Genomic DNA, 21502 nt, shown 5'->3' with positions numbered 1-21502 from the left:
TCAAAGTGCTCACTTTGTGTTAAGAAACGGGGTGGGGGGGGGCCCTGCTAAATGTCTGATTTAAAGCATTGCCCTGACCGCCTTCTTGCCCCCCCCCCCCCCCCCCCCGTTTACCTGGAGCTGCCCCCCTGGGGCATCGGCTTTGACACACAGCTCTGCTCCCCATTGTACAGGCTCTGAATAAGCTCAGTGTGAGATTCCCAAGTCGCATTCAGCCGGCGGGTGGGCCGTGCAGCGGCAGCCCCCGCCACCCTCCAGCCCTTCTCCGAAAGTTCTCTGCGGTGCCATTTGGAGCCCACAGAGTCCCCTAGGAGGCCGGGATGCTGGCAGCTTCCTGCAGGGTTCTGCTGGGCGGGGGTGGGAGTGCTTTCTTCACATACCGTGCCCCCTGCCCCCGTGACACTCCCCCCCCACACACACACCTCCTGGGGCCCCTGGCTGCCCTGGACCCAGAGCTCCCATTCCTCCAGGTAGGGGCTCTGAGCCCCAGAGGGTGTATAATCCCCATCTTTGCAGTACTCCCTGTAGAGGTTTCTCAGTAACCACTGCTGTTCCGGATTGTTCCTGCCCTACCAGTGCCCCCCCAGTCCAGAATCCTGCCACGCATGAGCCTGCGTCCAGGACACTAGAGACTTCTAGCAAGCTGAAGGAAGTCAAAATGTCAGACCCCTCCAAGATGGGCCTGGGGCTCAGGCCCTCTGCTGTTGCAAAGACAGCAGAGAGAGGCTTTGCTGTGTTGCCTCCGTGGGCCAGGTCCGTCTAAAGGGTTTGCTGTTCCTATCCTGGCCCTAAGACTCCTAAGGCCCAGAATCGGAACCGCCACCACGTAGAGCTCCCTTCCCCTTCCAAAGGACAAGGCTGGGTCAGACAGGTAAGAGTCCGTCTTAGTCAGCACTGAGGCCCCACCTGCCTTCTCAGAAATGCACCCAAACTTTGTCCTGTGGAACTTCACAATGACGGGAGGGCCGCACAACAACACGTGAAAGGGGGGGAAAACTGAGAGGAAAAGCACGCATCACATCATCACCCTAAACAAGCCCCATTGCGATCCGGAGGGATTCCTAGCCCCCCCATTAAGAAGTAATCTTCCTATGTCCCCACGGCACTTATTTCAAAATAATCTCTCCTGGCACTTGCCCCTTTCTGCCTTGCATGATAGTTCCTAGCACTCGTGACCTGTTTCCCCCTTTTAATTTGTAAGTTCCTTAAAGTAGAGGGTGTATTTTGCTTGCTTTTGTTTAATTTGTTTAATTAATTCAATAAGCATTTATTAACTACTAGATTAGACACAGAAATATAAGAGTGAATAAGTAAAGATTTCTTCTCTAAAGAAACAGAGTAGTCAAGGAGACAAATATGTAAGCCAACACCTGTCACAGAGTAGACGTATTATTTTAAAAGGCACAGAAGAGAGTGGTCGCCGCCCTAGGGCAAATGCATGGAAGATGACTGAGCGGGTAGTCAGCTGCTGGACCACATAGGAACAGCCCAGGGAACTTTATCCTATAGTCCTGGGATCCACTGGAAGTTCTTAAGCGGATCACATTTATTTTTTTTTTTAAAGAAGATCACTCTGGAATAAGATAAGACTGGGGGCTGGAAAAGCAGTTTGGAAGTGATTTCAATAGTGCTGGTGAAAAGGAGGGTCTAGACCAGGGCAAGGCTGGTGGAGAAAAATGGGTGGATTTAAGAATATGAGAGGTCAACTTGACAAGGTTTGGGAAAAGAGACATTCTGGGTTGATCCCAGGGAGAGATTTAGCAGTTGGCTGGCTACAGGTGGGGGTCAATGCTATGGGAGAGGGTGAGATCCCTCAGGGCTCACGTATGGATTTTCAGTGGACACTGAACCCCCTGAAATTGTATGTAGAAGGATGTATGTGCTTGTGTGTGCTCTTCTGGAAGGACAGCCCATATATTTTGCCATTAAACCACCACTGCTGGGGCGCCTGGATGGCTCAGTCTGTGAAGCGTCTGACTCCTCTCTTGATTTTGGCTCAGGTCATGATCTCAGGGTCCTGGGATCGAGCCCCGAGTTGAGCTCTGCATTCAGTGGGAAGTCTGCTTGAGATCCTCTCTCTCCCTCTGCGCCTCCCTGTGCTCTTGCACACGTGCTCACTCTTTCTCTCTCTCAAATAAATAAAATAAGTCTGAAAAAAAAACCCCAAAAACCCAACCACTGCTGTTGTGACTAAAGGGGAAAAGAAAGAGCAGAGCCTTGGGAGATGGGGACACAAATGCGTATGGATGAGCAAGAGACAAAGAGGCAGTTCAGAGTCGAGAATTGTGCCTCATTTATATTATTCCCTCAATAGACAGTTGCTGAGTTGAAGATGAACTTCGGTAGATTTTTCTCTCAGATTTAACTATTATCAACCACAATCCAATTGAATCCTAGGTCTCATTCCTAGATCTTTCTAAGATCTGTCTGCTTCGCTCAAAATCTGAGCCTTTCAGGTTCTGGGGCTTGTGGGCATTTTTGTGTAGAAATGTCTTCTGGGAGCCTTCCCTCTTCGTTGTCTCCCCTCATCACAGGCTGTTAGAGCTAACTAAAGGATGGCCTTAGAGCTTGTCTTTTGAGGTTTAAGATCAGTGGGAGGACCTCCCTGCATAATCCATCCATCTGGAGAATGTGAGGATGAGGGAAGGGGGAAGGAGAAGGAGACTAACGTTAAGAAGGGAGAGAGAGGCAGGACACCATCAAAAGGTAAATGCTTGTATATAGCTGTCCTCCATCCCCGGCTTTCTCTCTGTGTCTGTGGGTAGCCTCTGGGAAGACTTCACTCCTGCCCTTCCTCATTCAGGTGATTGCATCTACATCCTGCAAGTCCTCTGAGCTTCTTGTGGTTCTCCCTAGCAACAGCTGAGCTCAGCAGCTTTCCAGGCTGTTTCTGACTAGACCCTGGGATCCAAGCCTCTCAGGATTGCACAGGATGAGAGTCCTGTCCCTCCCCAGTGCGCGGATGTTCTCTGCCATCTCCCCTCTGCCCCATCAACGCCCCACCTCACCTGCTGCTCATGCTCTCTCTCTCTCTCTCTCACACACACGCACACACACCATGCCACCCACACCATGCCCCCACCACCATTTTCACTGTTTGAAAGTTTTTCTTTAGGCTGAGCCAAATTCTCCTTCCCTAGAACTTGTGCCCACTAATGGAACCATTTCTACAAAGGGAAGTTTGCCATCCCCTAAGACATTTTAAATCAATGCTTAGAATATTTTTCCTTTGTTATTTGTATGTCTCTTTTTGGGGGTATGCTGGGGGAGGGGCAAGGAGTGGGAATTGAGATTAACTTTCATTTTCTATTTCTTTGGTTTTTTTTTACTAATGATTTCATGTTGACTGTAAACACACCAGAAAATACAGATCGGCTGACGGAGGACAATTGAAATCCCTATAACATCACCACCCGGAAAGAACTACTGGCAACGTTTTGGCCTGTGGCCTTCCAGACCAATCTGTGAAACAGAAATGGGATTGTGTTATACACACAGTTTTGAAATCTGTGTTTTAAATTTAACATCTGCTATGAACTTTTTTCCATATTAATACATATGCCACTTATTTATCTGGATTGGTATATCCTCACACACAGAATGTTAATAAGTTGTAGTCTCATTCTGGTGGCTAAATTATATTTCACCGAATGGATTAAAGCAGCCTTTTGAAAACACATCCTGTAGGAATGAAGGACGGTCTTGATGTGGTTTCCTGCTAATCCTCATAGTGTGATAGCTCCCTCCCTCCCCGCAGAAGACCCTCACGGGTGTTCCCTTGATGGCCAAAGTGTTGACAATCAGCACTGCCCAAGCTATGACCCCTCAGGGATGCTGGGGGGGCGCCACACCAGCTGAAGGGAAGGCCTGTGGTGGTTCCGCAGGCTCCCTGTGTGCTATGACCCTGCTAATTCCTAACTGGGTGGCAAGTCTGCCTTCCCTCCTTCCTTCCCTGGGGAGGGCTTCTGCCTCGTGCTGACTTATTGCATAACCCCCCTCCCCCCCCCCCCCCCCCGCCCAGGAAGGTCAGTCACACTTCCCAACAGAAGCTGGAAAGATAGTTCACAAACACCAAGCCTAGCAGCAGCAAGACCCCATTCCGGACTTCTCTGCAAACTTCCCCGGCTTGCTCAAGGCTGGACCGCTTACTTCTCCATGTGGTAATAGAGCATCCCTCTTTGGAAGTAGGCCACCGCCAAGTGCTTGTCTCGGTTAATGCTTTTAGTGAAGGCCTGTGGAGAGAAGAAGGGTCCAGACGTGGTCCAGGAGCCAGGCAGTGAGGAAGGCGAGATGAGCCCAGAGGGAGAGGCAAGAAGGGGTACGAGAAGGGTCGGTGTCTTGAAGGTGACAAGAGCCTTAGAGGTCAGGCGCCTCTGTAAGAGGGAGGTGTTAGTATCTGCCTTTCAAGATTACTGACCGGATTAAAATAATGAAAGTAACGAAACAGGAAAACAATTAAAATGCTATATACAGTATTATATTGATTCAGTAAATAAATATCATGCAATTAGAATAAGAACCAGAACGCATATAAAATGCTGGCAGTAAGGCCTGATGCAGGGAACCAAAGAAAGGCGCAGTGACTGAGAGCCAGAAGCAGAGGAACGTGAGCACAAATCTCACAGCTCGAGGGAGGCGACAGCAAAGCTGTGCCCAGACTGGCTGCCATGCTTGGCCCATCTCTCCCTCCCGACAGTGTGCACTCTGTCTCCAGCAGCCCCTGGAATCTGGGGTGCTATTCGCTCAGCCCCTGGGAGGAGGTGGGGACTGCGGCCCTCCTCCCGCCAGACGTGAGGCCCTCGCCTGCTCCCGTCTGCCCACCCTGGGGCCTGACATGGACCACCTGCTTGGACCGTATTCTAAGTGGCTTCTCTCTTCTGTCTTTGCTCACTGGCTGCTCATGGCCACGGCCAGGATGCTGGCGAGTCAGTCATCTGTCCACACCCCCTTGCGAAGACTGGCAGTCGAGGGGGGAAATAAGAACTGACATCTACACAGTGGCGTGAAGTGACACAGCATCTACTAGTTGGTGCCTCACTTCACCCTCACGATGTTTGCCCCCCTCGGGAAACTGAGGCCCACAAGTCTTCATGACTTGCCAGAGACCCAGGTCCAGAGACAGGCAGAGCTGCGATCTGATCCTCCATCTTCTGCTCCCAAACTCCAAACCCTGTCCGGCTTACCCTCACCCAGCCAAAAAGTGATCACGGAGAGGGCTCAGCCCCATACTAGGGACTATGAGAGAGAGAAAATATTTGAAAGAGATGCCGAGACACCCCACAGTGTGCCCTTGGCAGACATCATTAATCAATCACGGTATGATTTCCTTGTGCCAGCCGCAGAATCCTAAAAAAAGTGCCCTGCCTGATTGATCCGCATTGTCCCATGAGAGGAAACCTATTTTTCTTAAGTGCCTCCTCTTGATCGCTAGGGCAGGCAAAGCTCACACATATGAAATTTCCCTGAAAGCCCAAAAAGGGGCTTTGTTTTTTTTTTTTAAAGATTTTATTTATTTGACAGAGAGAGACACAGCGAGAGAGGGAACACCAGCAGGGGGAGTGGGAGAGGGAGAAGCAGGCTTCCCGCGGAGCAGGGAGCCCGATGCGGGACTCGATCCCAGGACCCTGGGACCATGACCTGAGCTGAAGGCAGACGCTTAACGACCGAGCCACCGAGGCGCCCCCAAAAAGGGGCTTTCTCATAGGTGTGCAGCAGTGAGATGGAGATCCTGCAGCCAGCAGGAGTTCAGAGAAGAAAGCATAACGAGGGGAGTCTTCATAAAGGTGCTAAAGAACGATTCCAGAATGATTTGAATTGAATAGATGGAGAAGAAAAGAGCACACGGTTCCCAGCCCGTGGCCCCAGAACCACCTGGGGAGCTTGTAAAAACTGAGGGCTGCTCAGGCCCCTCCCCAAGCCGATTCAGTCAGGATCCCTGGGGGTGGGGCCTGGGCAACTTTTGTTCTTTGAACGCTTGGGAGAGGTTTCTAAAGCGCAGCCTGGGTGGAGACCCACTAATGACAAAGGCACAGAGGAGGAGGCTCCAGGGAGAGGCACCTCCACTCACCTTCTCCGCCTCAGGCATGTTTTCCAGGATTGTGTGCATGCAGCCGATGTTGAAGCAAATCCTGGAGTGGGGGTCCTGGACCGCAGTGAAGGCATCCAGGGCTTCCTTCCAGTCCTTCTTGTCGGCTGCCAGCACCCCTTCATTCCAGAGGCTGATGGCCTCGGCCAGGGACATGGTCAGGCACACGCTTGGGGGCCGGGAGGCTGCCAGGACCCAGGGGGAGGGCGAGCAGGTGTCTCCCTCGGCAGGGCTGTGCCCAGCTGGGCCTGCACTTCCCAAGCGTGGTGCTCAGAGTGGGGTCCAACTTCCCTTAAGATAACTTCTCAGTGTTGCAAAGGCTCAGGAAATGTCCCCACCTTTTGGCAACTGACGCACAACCCTACTGTGAGAGAGAAAAGGAAAGAGACAGAGAGGGCGGGCGGCTGGGAGGCGGAGTGTGGGAGGAGGAAGTACATCAGATGCTGCCTGGATGGGTCACTTCCCCAAAACGCTTCTGCTCTGTCACCCAGCTGTCCTCTGACTTCCACCCCCCCCCCCATCCCCCACTTTGGGGCAGCTTTTGGTCAGGTCTCTGCCCCTCAGGTCTCGGCAGGTGGATGCGCCTTCTTGGGCCTCCATTTCCACACCCTCATTAAGTGATGGTGTTGGAGGAGAGGCTAGTTCTTTCCAGTCTTACATGAATTCCCTGCTCACTTCCTCATTACCTCATAGACTATCTGGATGGAATTGTTGTTGTTGTTGTTTTAATCTGGAGGTAAAATGAGCAATTAACACATTGCTGATACAGGATGGTCTTGGGTGTCCACCTGGAACTGAGATAACTTTTATGAACACTTAGGAAGCTCAGAGGCGACCAATGTCCTGCAAACGTCAAAATTAGGAGGCAGATATGATGGTGAATTAGGACTTCTCCTGACCTTCTCTGAGACACTGAAGATAGGAAGCATCTCGTGATAACCAATGCATGTCCTAGTCTCCACAGAAACGGATTTAAGGCTCCTTTCCTTGCTGCCCTGGAAAAGGAAGAATCAGTGAAACCTCCCCGACTAGTAATGGGAAGCAGAGGGTGTCACCAGTTTGACTTACTCAAATTCCTGACTTCTTGTTAATATTAGTTAAAATGCGTGTTGACGAGGATCAATTTTTATTCCGTAGCAACTGAAAGAACTCACCGGTTATCACCAAACATCCCCAAACAGCCTGAAAATAAATTTTAAAAATATACATGCCATAGGGCTTATAGGCCTGAAGGTGTGAGAATCGAGAAGACGCGCGTGTGTCTACACAGATCATCCATCCCCCGTGTTTGGAAGCCCTTCCAGCCTTGCTTCTTTGCCTGGCAAACCCCTCCGCATCCTTAAGGCCCAGGGAAATGTCCCCGCCTCTCTGAAACCTAGCGCCACGCTCCAGCCACTGGGGAGACTTTTTCCCTCCTTTGGGCCACCTCTTCCCTAACACTTAGGTTGTATTTGTGGCAATTTATTTCTTCATCTGCTCAACTCTTAGATCCCCTGAGAGCCGGGCCCACGTCCTCTCATTCTAGGATCCCCAGAACCAATACTCAATAAATGGTGAAGGACTATCCCAAAAAGAAGTTAGAAATCATTGGCAAGTGACCCACAGGTGACAGTGATGCTAGAAAGTGATACTGTGACTCCATCCAGTGAATAAATAATCAAAACTTGATTAGCATGCTGACTATTCCTAGGAAAACCAAGTGGTTTTGGAGCTAAGCTAGATTTTTATTTAAACTTCTGTTGTTGTTCCTTATTTTTTTATTTTATCATCCTAGCTGGCCACACAGAACTCTCCTTGAGCTGACCCCCATGGCTTTTCTAGCCTTATTTTCTGGATTGTCCCTTCACAAAGCCCTGCAAACTCTATTCCCTGTTCCCCTCCCTCTACGTCTGCATTTCCTGCCTCTTTGCTTTGGCCCAAGCTGCTTCCTCTCCCTGGGCTGCCCTTTTCATGTCTGCACCTTCAAACCCACCTTGCACAGCACCCGCTCCAGGATCACCTGCCTTCAGAAGCCACCGGGAAATCAGGCTCACATGAAAGCCCCCAAACTGTGATCTCGCCTTCTTCTCCCATGGGGCGCTTCATCACTCTCCCCCAAAGTAGAGTTCTGTGTGTGCAGGTGCATCTTAGCCCCTCGAACAGACCATACACTTCCGGAGGGAGGTCCTGGGACTGCCCCATCCTTGTAGACCCAGAACCCCAGCAATGCTGTCAGCTCTGTCCTCTTTTCTTCCACCCTCCAGTTGCCAAGCCACTGTCACTCTTCTCCCGCCTCGTCCCCTCTATCCATTCTGCATCCTGCAGCCAGACTGGGGTTTTAAAACACAAGTTGGATCACGCGCCTGTTTTGAAACCTTCAAGAGCCTTCGGGTTGCTCTTAGAAGACAAAGCAGACTCCGTCTCATGCTGCAGACAGGACTCCACAGGTTGCCGCATGCCCTTTCTGTGCCATTTTTCCTCCTTCCGTCCTCTCCCCCAGCCCCATTTCCTTCCTGGGTTCTCCAATGAGCCAGGCCCATTCCCTCTGCCTGGAATGTTCTTCCCCCAACCCTCTGCCTGCTGGTTCTTATTCATCTTTCACTTCCTCTGAATGGCCTTTCTTGACAGTGACCTCGCTATGATCACCCTACGATGTCTCACAGCCATCTGTTCTCTCTGGTCATGGTGTGGTTTTGTTTTTGTTTCTTTGTTTTTTAAGTAAGCTCTACACCCAATGTGGGGTCTGAACTCATGACCCTGAGATCAAGAGTTGCATGTTCTACCGACTGAGCCAGACAGGCGTCCCTGGTCATGGTGTTTGTCCCAATTTGTAACTGCATATCATCTGTGAGATTGTTTCTGTGGCCCAATCCGGAGACAATCATTACTACCATCTCCAATTACAACAGTTACTGATACTGTTAGTGGATGGCCTGCCTTTTCAGCTGCTCTTCATTCCCCTTCCTCCTTTTGGTAGAACCCACTTTTGTTCAAGTCTCTGCTCTCCTGAAGCCATGTGCTTCAGGGAAGATAAACCCCCAACACTGGCCCAGGGAGTGGTTTAGACACAAGCCTGAGATACAGTTGTGGTTAATAAGACATTAGGGGAAGTCTACGAAGGGTTTCTGGGAAAGATTTTTTTCCCCTCTCACTAATAATAATAATAATAATAAAGACACATGGGAAGAACCAGTTGTTGTTTCTCCCCTAGACAGTACTGTGAAGATGTGCCTAGAACAGTGGCAGCTTTCTTGTGACTATGAGGAAAGCCAGCTAAGATTGTACAAGCCAGAATCTTGAGGAAAAGGAGATGGAGAACTAAAACAAAACAAAACAAATCCTGGATCTTCAATGATGTTGGTGAGCTCCTTCTTGTTCGGTGAGGTAATTAATATATTTGTTGTTTAAGTCACCTGAAGGGGCTTTTCGGATTATAGTTTTAAACATTCTGACAGAGGGGTACCTGGCTGACAGCCAGGAAGTGGGCAGGGAGACCTCATATATTATGTATAAACTTTGCCTGGATTTCACAGAGAGCATACAGAATACCCAGCATGGATCCCATTGTCCAGAAATGCTAGTTGAAAGCCTCAGTGTGAAAAGTCTTCCTTCTCCAAGAACACATCATAAGATAGTCCTGTCTAATCTACCATCATATTAGTTTTCTATTGCTGCATAACAAATTACCACAAATTCAGTGGCTTGAAATAACACACATTTACTCTCTCAGTTTTCATGGGTGTAGAGTGTGGGCACAACTTAGCTGGGTCCTCTGCTCAGGGTCTCACAAAGCTGAGATCAGGGTGTGGGCCAGGCAGCATTCTCATCTGAAGGCTTGACTGGGGAAGGATCTTCTTCCAAACTCCCTCATGTTATTGGCAGGATTGCAGCTGTAGAACACATGATCCTTGCTTCCTCAAGGCAGCAATGGAGAGAGAGTGTCTACTTCATTGAGTCTCTGACCACTAGGTTCTCTTTTAAAGGACCTGTCTGATTAGGTCAGGCCCAACTGAATGCAATTGGTTTTTTCAATCCAGTGTCTTCTCCCCATAGTACCCATCCAGCAAATGTGATCTAACCACAAAGCCAGAGAGATGCGGTTTGTATTTTCCTTGGACAGGCTTAATACTCCAGGGCCTTTCTCTCTAGGAAGGGATAATTCATTTTGTGTTTCTTCAGTGTATTTTCCCCAAGTATGCAGATTCCAAGTCAGTGGGTATCCAAGGGAAAATTCTGCTCTAAACAAGACAGTTACTGATATAGAAGGAGTAGAAATGGACCATGTCATAATACAAACAATGGGGATGTACAGAAGAGTTAGAAACGTACCTTGCATTTAGTGGAGTAGAATTTTTAAAGATGCTCTTGCTTTCCCTGTAGTGTCCTTAACAACTAAAACAGTGTCTGGACATATGATAAATATTTGCTGAATGAATGAGTGAGTAAAGAGTAGACACTTACTAGGTTGTGTTCCTCCCCTTGCTTCTCTCGGAACTGCCCCATCTAATCCATAGCAGGAGAGTAGGCCCTGTGGCCACATTTGAACAACATGATTTCTGGCTGGTTGGATTGTAGTGGGTGTCTGACTAACCGGACCAGTTAGGTTCCATCTCCTGTGTTAGGACTGAGACAGCAGGCTCATCTCTTTGGGGAGCTGGACACATGACATGCGAACTTAATAGCTGTGGGTCTATGATGTTCTGCCATGAGGTCCAGGAAAGCAGAGAAAACCAGTCTGCATAGAAAAAGAATGAAGCAGATGCCCAATGAGAATCAGAGACAAGAGACAGAGACAGTGAAACCCAGTGACTTTCCAGCCACTGATTCCAGGATTTCCTGAGCCCCTCCTCAAATTCCTGCCCTTAGCCCCTAGGAGACATTGATAGGCCCTTATAATAAATGTCGGTGTTGGCTTAGGTTTGCTCTAGTTAGTTTTGTTGTATGTCAAAAAAAAAGACTGGGCAAATAAAAAACAAAAAATAGATATGCACTCATGGCCCAAGACTCTAAAACAATCAATTGTAATGAGAGATGGGAGATCCTCAGAAACAAACATAACCACATAGTAATCAGGGATCGCAGTGATAAGAGAAATGGAGAGGCACTGGGGCTCCACTGGGGAACTCTCTCAGAGGCTAGACATGCACAAGTGATGGAGGACATGGCTCTTGGGCGAAGACAAATCTAAATGCTGTGCAAAGAGCACAGGAAGCTGAAACCCAGAGTGAGCTGAGGCTGCAAAAAATACTAGAGACAACACAAAGAGCTCCTTGGTGTCTGAGGAAGAGCAGGAAGGGTCACTGCTTGGTGCAGATGGCATCACGTTAACAGATGTCAAAGAGAAAAAGAACTCAGCTTCTACTTCGTTCCTGAGTTACACAGAGAATGAAGACCCAGACAGAGGACAGTGAGAAAGCTGATAGCTGCTTTAAAGAAATTCCAGTTATCAATTTCAGATTCACTAAATCCCAGGAACCAAAAGATTTTGCAAATATGATCCCTAAAACCTTGTCACCAATTGAAACATGGCAAAGACCAGGATAGATGCTAGAAAGCCAGGATGGATGGGTAAGTGTGGTTCTAGATTTCCAAAAGGTGTGAATTCTAAAAACAACATCAAAGATTTACCAGCTGATCCTTGGAAAGAATTCTAAAATACAGATTATTAAACAGAGGCATTTAAAAACAAAAAGGGAGCTGGGACCTTTAGGAACTAGCTTGAGCTTATAAAGAAAGTCAGGTGAAAGCAAACTCTCCCTTTTTTGAGAAGACTTTCCTAATCAGTGGAAAAGTGCCATAGACAAATATCAGAAACATATTTGGCCAAGGTATTCCTAAGACAAAACAATTTACATGATTTATTTGGCTAAATATTATGCCCATAGAACCTTCTTGAAGTATCAATGTCAACTTGTTTCTTTAACCTTTTAAAAAAAAACTTGGATCAGATTTGCAAATGACTCAAACCTTGGAGAAAGAGAGTTAACATGTAAAATAACAGAATCAGGATTAAAATATTGCCTGACTTACACTGATTTACAAAAACTCCAAGTTGAAATTTGATAGGAATAAACGTAAAGTTTTACTCCTGAGTTTAAGAACTCAAGTGTCCAGGAGTGCCTGGGTGGCTCGGTCGGTTAGGTGACCAACTCTTGATTCCAGCTCAGGTTGTGATATCATGGTGGTGGGATCAAGTCTCATGTTCAGCAGGGAATCTGCTTGAGATTCTTTACCTCTCACTCTGCCGCATCCCCAGTGTGTGCTCTCTCTCTCAAATAAATAAATAAAACTTTAAAAAAGAAAGAACTCAACTGTCCAAAGATGGGTAGAAGACAACACTTAAGAGCAATGTCTTGGAAGAAGCCTAAGCATTTGAGTTGACTTTAAACTCAATATGAGTCAACAGAATCATGTGGTTGCCAAATGAAATCGTAGGCTGCATTAACAGAAGTGCAACCAACTCTTGTGTCAGATGGTTCTTGACTCAACAACTCACACAGAGACCTGAGTAATCTCTCTGTTGACCATTGTGGGAGATTGGCACCAACTTTCTAACTCAGAACATATTTGCACACATCCTCTTCTATCTTCCATTGTCTGTCATCCAGGTCTCCCATCCTGACCTGGCTGGTGTTCACATCTCTTTCCTCAGAACTCTTGGCTGAGAGAAGAAGACATTGGAAGGTCCTTATATCACTCCTTTTTCTCATCTGGTCACAGCTCATCTGCCAAAGCAGACATAGCTCATGTATTCTTCATAAAAGGACACAGCCCCTTTTCTTGGGGGCTCAGATTTTTTTCTGGGCTTCAGGGCAGTCAGCAACATGGACTCCATGAGCAGATAATATGTCTAAAGAGCCGTTCTTAATGATAGGGTTCTTCCACTTCCTTCTTATCTCTAGGGTTGGCCTACCTTATCCAGGACTTTCACCTGCTTGACAGTGCACACCCACGCATGTGAGCACTTGGGTGTAGAGTTGAACACATACCATCAATGGCTCACAAGATGATTTTAGGCAGTGTGTAGATGAACATTTCTATCATAATAACTATTGTACTATTTTAATTCATTTGATTTTTTTGGATAAATAATACATTCACATAGTTCAAAATTAACAAATGTGGTGGGAGCGGCTGGGTGGCTCAGTCAGTTAAGTGTCCAACTCTTCTCTTGATTTCAGCTCAGGTCATTATCTCAGGGACGTGTGATCAAGCCTCGTGTTGGGCTCTGTGCTCAGCTCAGGGTCTGCTTGTCCCTCTCCCTCTGCTCCTCTCTCTCTCTCAAATAAATAAACAAAATATTTTTTAAAAATTAATAAATGTGGACAATTTTCTTCCCATCATGGCCAAACTCTTCCTACCCAATAAGAACCATTTGCATTAGTGTGTTGGCATTCTTCTCTCAGAAGAGATTTTAGGCATATGCAAATGTAGACCTCCTCCCCTTTTAAGCACATACCATTTGGTATACAATTCTGCACCTTGCTCTTTCTCTTAACACTAGTTCCTTCTCTGGGCATAGAGAGCTTCTTCCTTCTTTGTTTATGGCTATATAGTTTTTCTTCACATAACCAGTTTTCTGTTGAGGGACAGGTTGTTTCCAATTATATGCCATCATAACAATGTCACAATGAATGTTCTTGCATATATGTCCTTTCACACTTCTGTGAACATATTCATAAGATAAATTTATAGAGGTGGAATAGGTGGGAGTGTTTTTTATTTTCATGTGTAATCAAAAAAATGTATAGCTACCAAATAATCAAACACAATTTCAAGTTAATATATTTTATAATGAGGCTAAACACTTTTAAGTGAATTAATGGAAGAGAAATACTAAGTAAATGACAGCATAGATGAATTGAAAATATCACTAAAATTTGAAAGTGATATATACGTAGGGCTGGAGTTTGAGAAATGCTGATCTAGTATGGAACTTTCATCTTCCCTGCTCGAAGCTCCTAAAATCTCCATTTTATGCAGCGTTTGAAGGTGGAGAAAATGTGCAGAAGAAGGGAGAGCTTTGGAGTCCAGAAACCTGGGTTTGAATGTTGACTTTCCTCCAGCTGGCTGTGGGTCTTATAGCCTCTTGCAACCTCATAGTTCCCATGTGGGAAAGTAGGAGTAATAATACAGTCATGTGCTTGGAACATAGAACCTACTTGTTGCATGGTGTTTACTATAATTCAGCTATTTGGGATGAATTGGGGGAAGATAGAGAAGTCAGAATCTTGGTTCTGCCTGGCACCTCTCCCTTTCAACATTCCTCCTCTAGACCAAAATACATATATATAATGGCAGCCAGGAGTCCCAGGCTTAGAAGATCCCCATGCTTAGTTTCATTCCCTGCTGCCACCATTTTGAAATTCTTAGTAATTCTGAACAAGAGGCCACATTTTCATTTTGCAGAGGACTCTGCAAATTCTGTAACCAGTCCTATATATAATGTCAGGCATGCATGGTCTCCTCCCTCCTGCTGCTACCCCAACAGACCCTATCACTCCTGAAAGCCCACTCCTTTGGTACCACCTATGAGGCTAACTGGGCCACCTGCGCTGTGGTCTGGGGCCCTTCTGCTGACCCATTCTGTCATAGTCCTACATCTATCACAGAAATAGCATCACTCTAGGGGAGAGCCTTTGGGAGCCTTGTTCCAAGTTCTCCCTGGTTTCCCAGGGAGCTTTAACTAGTCAGAGCCAGGATTTGGAGGTGGCTCAGTGACTTCTGTCCCCACTCATGCCCCTGAGTCCTGTTGAAGCACTTACCCACTCAAGGTCCTCTCTCATCCTATGTTTTAACCAAGAAAACATTGTGGGGTCAGAAATCCTGGATTCAAATCCTGGGTCTGTCATGTCTGACCTAAGCAAACTTTCATAAATCCTTCCAGTTCTCAAGAGCCTCTGCTTCCTCCTCTGCAAAATGGTTATAAGAACAGTGCCTAACTTGCTGGTTTGTCCTGAGACTGAAATGGAATGTCATATGAAAGCATCAAGCAGCGGCTAATATGCAGTGGGTTCTTTCGGATTTCCAAATTTATAAGAGAAGAATGAAGAGTCTTTGTTTGCCTCGTGGGGTGCTGATCCTCTGTTCTGGCATTCCCACCCTCCTACTCCAGGCTGACTGGAGCCAAAGTCTTATAGCATGCTGGGCTCCACCTCCTCAGCCGGACCCTTGGATACTCAATTCCACTTCTGTCCAAGCTCTGAGCAAATTTCTCTCAGCTTCTGGTTTGCCTGCTCTCGGCTCTGTAGCCATTTACCCCTCAGAATTCCTAGCACGTAAAAACTCTGCAGAATGGTTTATTACACTGAGATGCAATTAAAGCCATAACATGCACGACCCTCTGTCCAGGGTTATTGCTATGGAAGTTCCCTTTTACACAAAACACTGGACTTCCTGCTTTAGAATTTATTGCGATTTTCCATGAAATAGAGTTCTTCATACTTCCTTCTCTCCCTCTTTGGATGGTCCGCTTACAAGCTGTAAGTGAGGCATCTATTCCTTATGGCCAAGGGTCTTTCAGACCCTCTCTTGCCCTCTCCTTCCATCCCTATCCATTGGAGCATAGAATCCTGGAAGGAAGATAGGGAAATAAGGTGTTTTGAAGGCTGGAGTAGTGGTTCCTAGCAGGGCAAGGAAGCGTATTAAGAAGTTACTGCAATGTTTCAGGCAAGAAATAATAATATTGAGGCAGCTGCAGGAAGACAGGAAGGGTGTGAAGCAATGCCAAAGACGATGTGGTCTTGCACAGGGAGATAAGGGAGAGGGAGGGATCAAAGATAAAGGAGTCCCTGGTGTTTCTAGCTGGAGAGGCTGCGAGGCTGCCACAGGAAGTGGAGGAAATGGGGTGGCAATCTCCTGCACTCCCATGGCTTTATACAAATCACTCTCAAATGATGCTTCTGATCGTATTGTCTCTCCAAAGCCTAAGGCTGAGATGGGCTGATAATGGCCTTAAGAAAACCAAGACTGAACTTTAGGGAATTCCTAGTTAAGGCAGGTGGAGCCGAGGAAGGTTGGTAAGAAAGTGTTCAGAGAGGGGCGCCTGGGTGGCTCAGTCTATGCGTCTGCCTTAGGCTCAGGTCATGATCCCAGCGTCCTGGGATCTAGCCCCGCATCAGGCTGCCTGCTTGGCGGGGAGCCTGCTTTTCCCTCTCCCTCTGTTGCTCCTCCTGCTTGAGCTTTGTCTCTCTGACAAATAAATAAATAAATAAAATCTTCAAAAAAAAAGTGTTCAGAGAGGAGAGGAGCAAGGGTGATGCTGACACACACGTCAGGAGATGGAACTCTTCAAGGAGGGAGGTGAGCAGTGTGGGATGCTGCCGAGGGGTGACGGAGGCTGGAGGCCAAGGTTGGGGAGTCAGCAGAGCTGGGCAGCGCACGGGGAGGCAGAAGTCAGGTCCTGAGGGGCTGAGGAGACAGTAGGAGGTGAGGGAATAAAGGGGGGAGGCACTCTGAAAAGGAAGAAGGGGAGCCCCACCTGTAGTGGGTGTGATGTTCCCAGCAGGTGGTGGTGGCACAGGGGGAAGGGAGAGTGTCCTGGGACTGCAGCCCTCATCCCTTTGCCTCTGTCTTCCTCCTGGTCTTGAGCCCCCTGCAGGCTCAGTAGTCTTTCTGAAACCCTGGTCAGTCCGTAGTAACACCTTTCCACTGATGAAATGCTTTTCTTCTCCTTTCTGCATAAACTCTAGCAGCCTCCTTCCTGAGCAAAACTGAGCAGCTACATGAGGCTACCCCTCAACTCATTTCCACCAAGTTCACCAAATAAGCCAAAGAAATGGCTGGGTCCCCGAGAAGGGGTCGGCATCAGGTAGCAGGAACTCAGGTCTTCTCAAGGGTTGCCAAGGGTTGAGATTGGAGGCAGATGGTTTCCAGACATTTTCCACACGCACTTCCCCTCCTCTGGACACAAAGTTTAGATGGCGGACATGTCTCAAAGGATGCAGAAGGAAGGGAAGTAATGACTACCGCAAACCAGTAAAAGGCCTCCCCTAGTAAGTGTACGTAAATGAGGAGTACAGGGGGTCCACCCGGGTTCCCACTTTATCTTAGAGAAGGTTAGGGAACAGAGGGCTGAAACCAGTGACCCACTGGGAGTATAGAGTTCTCAGACTGTCATCAAAAAGTAGCAGGACGGCCCAGCCCCTCCTCTTACAACCTCCTTTGGTGAGCCCTGGCTTTCCTGAGTCCATTTGCGAAGCTACAAATAAAGGACGGCTGAGGTCATTTGCCAATGTCACATGAAGATCGCGCTCATGAACAACCAGATTTTCTCTGCCTGGGGAAGAAGCAGGTGAATCTTTGCTCCCTCGGGCTTTCATTTTAATTCTGGAAAAATCCATGTTGTCTGCTGAGGCTCCCAATGAGCTGTTTTCCAGCCTCAAGCCGAGACTCCTCCGACAACTGCTCACTCTGGATTCTGCTCCTAGGATCTCTATAGCAACCTGGGTGCAGCCGGAAGACCCAGAAACCCAGCAGGGCCCCGCTCACCAGGCCTGAGGCAGAGCACCCAACAGTCCACAAACAAGGAAGTGTCATTTTGCAGAGGGCTTTTTTTTTTTTTTAACCTCAAAACAGAGTTCTGAGGAATAACAAATGTGTTTAGCTGACCATGAAGTAGCTTTAAAAATCAGATGCTTTCTGCTCCGTTCTAGGCAAATGATTAAAAGAAATTGGCTCTTTGCTATTGTCATTTGCTATTGTCAAATGTGCATATTTTAAATTTAGCTATTCAGGGTCCAGCAATTCTCTTTCATTCTGTTCAGGCAAAAAGTCACAATGCTGTATCTCAGAACTCACTGTCTTCTAAACTACATTATAATCATGTTCTTATCCGTCTTCATAATTGTTGTCTTAACTGAGAAAAGGAAGAGGAGAACTGAAATCCAGGGTTGATGTCAAGCTTAATTAAGTCGTCCTCACATAATTACAAAGCCCTCAGTCTGCATACACTGGGGGCTCTGCAAACAGAGGCGAGGTCAAGATCCTTGCCCTGAAAACACTTCCATGCGGTTGGAGACATTATGAAGAGCTGGGGTAAGACAATCAGGGCCAATACCAAGCCATAGGAAAATCAGCTTTCTGTTGTGTGGGCCAGACACCATTTCCAGAAGGTGAAAAAGATGTATACTTAAATTCTTAGGACTTTGAACATATATATTCAAATGAATTTTGCCTCCTTCCCAAATTAAAGTGTTCCAGCAGATTGGCTTTCCCGATGCGCCATCTTGGGTGAACCAAAGGGATTCCTTTTTCTTTTTTGGCTGTCTTTCAGCCACCTGGCTTTCAATAAGATTTTCAGTGCATCTTGCAATGTGTGAAACTGTAACACCTGTCTAGACCCTAAACCACTCTTCTGGGTCCGGTTTGCTAAATCTGGAGCCAGAATTTGATTGGTTGTCATAACTGCTCTTGCTTTAGAAACTATTTCCCAACCATTTAAGCACCCACATTGGGGTTTCTGCACTTCAGCTGATTACTCCATGCTTCCGTTCACCAGGCACCCATTTGGGGAGCTAAAACCATAGCATCTTAGATTCATTTGCTCTCTGGGAACTTAAAAAAAAAGCCAACCCACCTGTTACCTTTGGCCAATTGATCCCAGGGCTCAGCTGTTAGAACTGAATCACACATGCCCAGAGTGAACAAGGGGAGCATTTCTTTCCCCTTCTGGGGGGAGGCCAAAGTGGGGCTGGGAGTGGGAAGAGGAGGGAGGGAAGTGGTCCAGGTGTCCACGTCGTGGATCCAGGCTTGAGGAAGCCTTTGTTCATAGCATCTCTTTCTGCTTGTGCTGTAGCAGGCCATCAGGTGGTAGTGGTTAAATACACTGGACCTTCCCTCCCTCACCCAACCCTTGGGTATCTGCTGAGTCACATTCAGGGGTGGGGAAATACAAATGGCTGTGAAGTGGGCCTCATCATGTGGTTTTCTTTTCCTAATTTGGGAAACAAATTAGGGCAGGCCTGGGCACAGAGGCCTGGGAAACAGTTTTCTTCTTGGCAAGGGTAAAGGGGAAATCTAGTGCCTTCTCTTTTCCCGTTCAGTGTCTGAGCTGACACTCTGGATGAAAATCTCCAGATGACAAGAGCTGAGCCATAACTTTCTCTCTTTCTCTCTCTTTTTTTTCTTTTCTTGGCTGTCCCAGTTAGGTCACATATGTGATTTCTAGGCTTGGAAAATGCATCTTTGTGATAAGTGTGATGCAGAACACAAGCAAAAACATCCACTCCAGAGAATTGTGCTTTTGTGGCAAATGCGTATTTTCCCACTAATACAGATATGCAAAAAAAAAAAAAAAAGTCTGCATTTTTTTCCAACTCTTTATTTTTAGTTCTCTTTTTTTTTTTTTTTCTGGTGGCAGAGAACAATCTTATTCAGTTCCAAGCATACACAGACACTTCAGATTTAAACCCACTCTTGTTCCCTTACTCTGAAATTCCCAAACTTTCCTGGGGGCCGTTTTTTTCTCCCTTTGAAGCTAACAACTTATGAGAGACCAAGGCCTTCAGTGCCTCTCCCATGAGTCCCCCATCCAGACTGGCTCTCTCCCTTGTTTATCTTCTCAGGGGTGGGGAGGGGGCAGCAGGGAAGAGGGCAGTTGGAAGAAGGGGGGTGGACAGTGCAGGAGACTGGCTTGGCCAACATTCTCCATTCCTCCATCTATCTTCAATGTTACGTTGGAAGACTCCTTCTGAATTTAAAAGCCAACAATCTGTGCTCTCTTCTCTGGCTCCACCATGATAAGCCTCCTACGGGATAAATGGCAGCCTCTTGTTTCTCCACAGGAATGGGGGAAAGGTCACCAAGTCAAAGGGAGGGTGAGGAGAGGAATCATCCAGTAATACTTCTCAATATTACATCACCAAATGTTGTTATTGTGCAGACGCTCTTTCTCTGTTACTCCATCTCTTGTACTATTGACTATTAACAATGGACGCACCATTGTTGAGCAAAGGGCGCGGGGCCAACACCAGCGGCTCACTTGGTACAGGCTGGAACACAGGCCAGAAGGTCCACAGGTCCTTTGTTCTCTCATCATCCCGGGAAGAGGTGTGCTTGGGCGGTGATGGGACACCCTGTGGGACCCTGTCCCCTCCGGACCCTCCTTTCCCTTCTCTTCCCTTTTTTCTTTCTCTTTTATGATCCCTCCCTCCCTCCTCTCTTTTGAAGTATAATTTACATGTAGAAAATGCACACATCTGAAGTGTATGGCTCCGTGAATTATTCCCTGTGTTATGCACCCATGTCATCACCACCAGAGAGCTTCCATTTTATGGGAGATCATGAGTTCCATCTTGTAACTAGGACAAAGAGAGCCTGAATTTGTGCACAAAATGGTCTGACTTTGGGTGCTAGCTGTTTATAGGTGTTTCTGGCCTTGAATTCCTCTGTTCCTCCCAGCCCAGCTCAGGTTGCTGGGTCAGGAAGGCTCTATCAAGGAACCTTCCCAACCCAGAGGCCCAGCAGGGTCCCCTCCACCACCGGCTGTCCTCTACTAAGCCTCCGATGGGAGGCTGATTAGTGAACCAGTCACATGAATGTCTGCTCCAGGTGAGCTGGGTCTTGTGGGGGCATCTCAGGGTCGCCCTGCATGTGATGCGGGCTCAGCTATGTGGGTGAGGCCCACACAGCCTCATTGCTTGGTCATCTACTAGCACAGAGAGAGGAAGTAGAGTCAGAACCAGAATCACTGAGAATTAATCTGGGGTTTTTTTGTTATTGTTGTTGCAGCCTTGGCCCTTGACAGAGGAGTTCTGCCTCTACTGCTTTTTAGCTATTTCCACGATTAACAGGGTCTTGGATCCCCTCGAAAGGCAATAGACCTGTTCCTCCAGGGACTTTACTCTGACAAATACCATCAGTTTTGGAAAAGTTGAAATTGGGACAACCTTTCTGAACAACATTTTGTAATACACTTGTAATATCCTTTGAGTCAGCATTCTGCTTCTAGAAACCTGTTCTGCTGAAATACGAAAATGTGCAAATACACTCCTTCCCATACACATGTATACGTGCATTGCAGCAACATTTATAACAGGTAAGAATTTTTTTTTTTTAAGATTTTATTTATTTATTTGACAGAGAGAGAGAGAGACAGCAAGAGCAGGAAAACAAGCAGGGGGAGTGGGAGAGGGGGAAGCAGGCTTCCTGCTGAGCAGGGAGCCTGATGCGGGGCTCGATCCCAGGACCCCGGGATCATGACCTGAGCCGAAGGCAGATGCTTAATGACTGAGCCACCCAGGTGCCCCAGGTATGAATTTTTTAAAAAAAAAATATAAGTGACTACCCATAAGGGAATTATTAAATAGATTATGCTATGTGTGTATAGGAATAGAATGCTGTAGATCATGTGCCCATATTATGAGATGGCCAAACTACCCTGTTAAATAAAACAACACAAAGCAAAACAAAAACCTAAAGAAGCATTTGATACCTTTT

At 47.1% G+C, this 21502-nt stretch overlaps 1 protein-coding gene across 2 annotated transcripts in view; it reads right to left on the bottom strand.

The window, feature by feature from the left end:
• Positions 1 to 6452, bottom strand: part of NCF2 (neutrophil cytosolic factor 2) — a 29837-nt gene extending 23385 nt beyond the window's left edge. Inside the window, exons 1-2 of one of the 2 annotated variants that reach the window (XM_078078072.1) lie at positions 6068 to 6452; positions 4150 to 4232 (exon numbers count right to left, since the gene is read on the bottom strand). In XM_078078072.1, coding sequence (XP_077934198.1) covers positions 4150 to 4232; positions 6068 to 6241 — 257 coding nt within the window. In that variant the 5' untranslated portion in view covers positions 6242 to 6452. The remainder of the gene's footprint in view (positions 1 to 4149; positions 4233 to 6067) is intronic. The other variant, XM_078078073.1, reaches the window with a different exon arrangement.
• Positions 6453 to 21502: the final 15050 nt, after the last annotated feature.

Source organism: Halichoerus grypus, chromosome 7 (assembly GCF_964656455.1).
Source record: "Halichoerus grypus chromosome 7, mHalGry1.hap1.1, whole genome shotgun sequence".
In the NCBI taxonomy this organism is placed as follows: domain Eukaryota; kingdom Metazoa; phylum Chordata; class Mammalia; order Carnivora; family Phocidae; genus Halichoerus; species Halichoerus grypus.
Note: the sequence above shows the minus strand (reverse complement) of the source record. Positions and strands in the feature narration are given on the sequence as shown.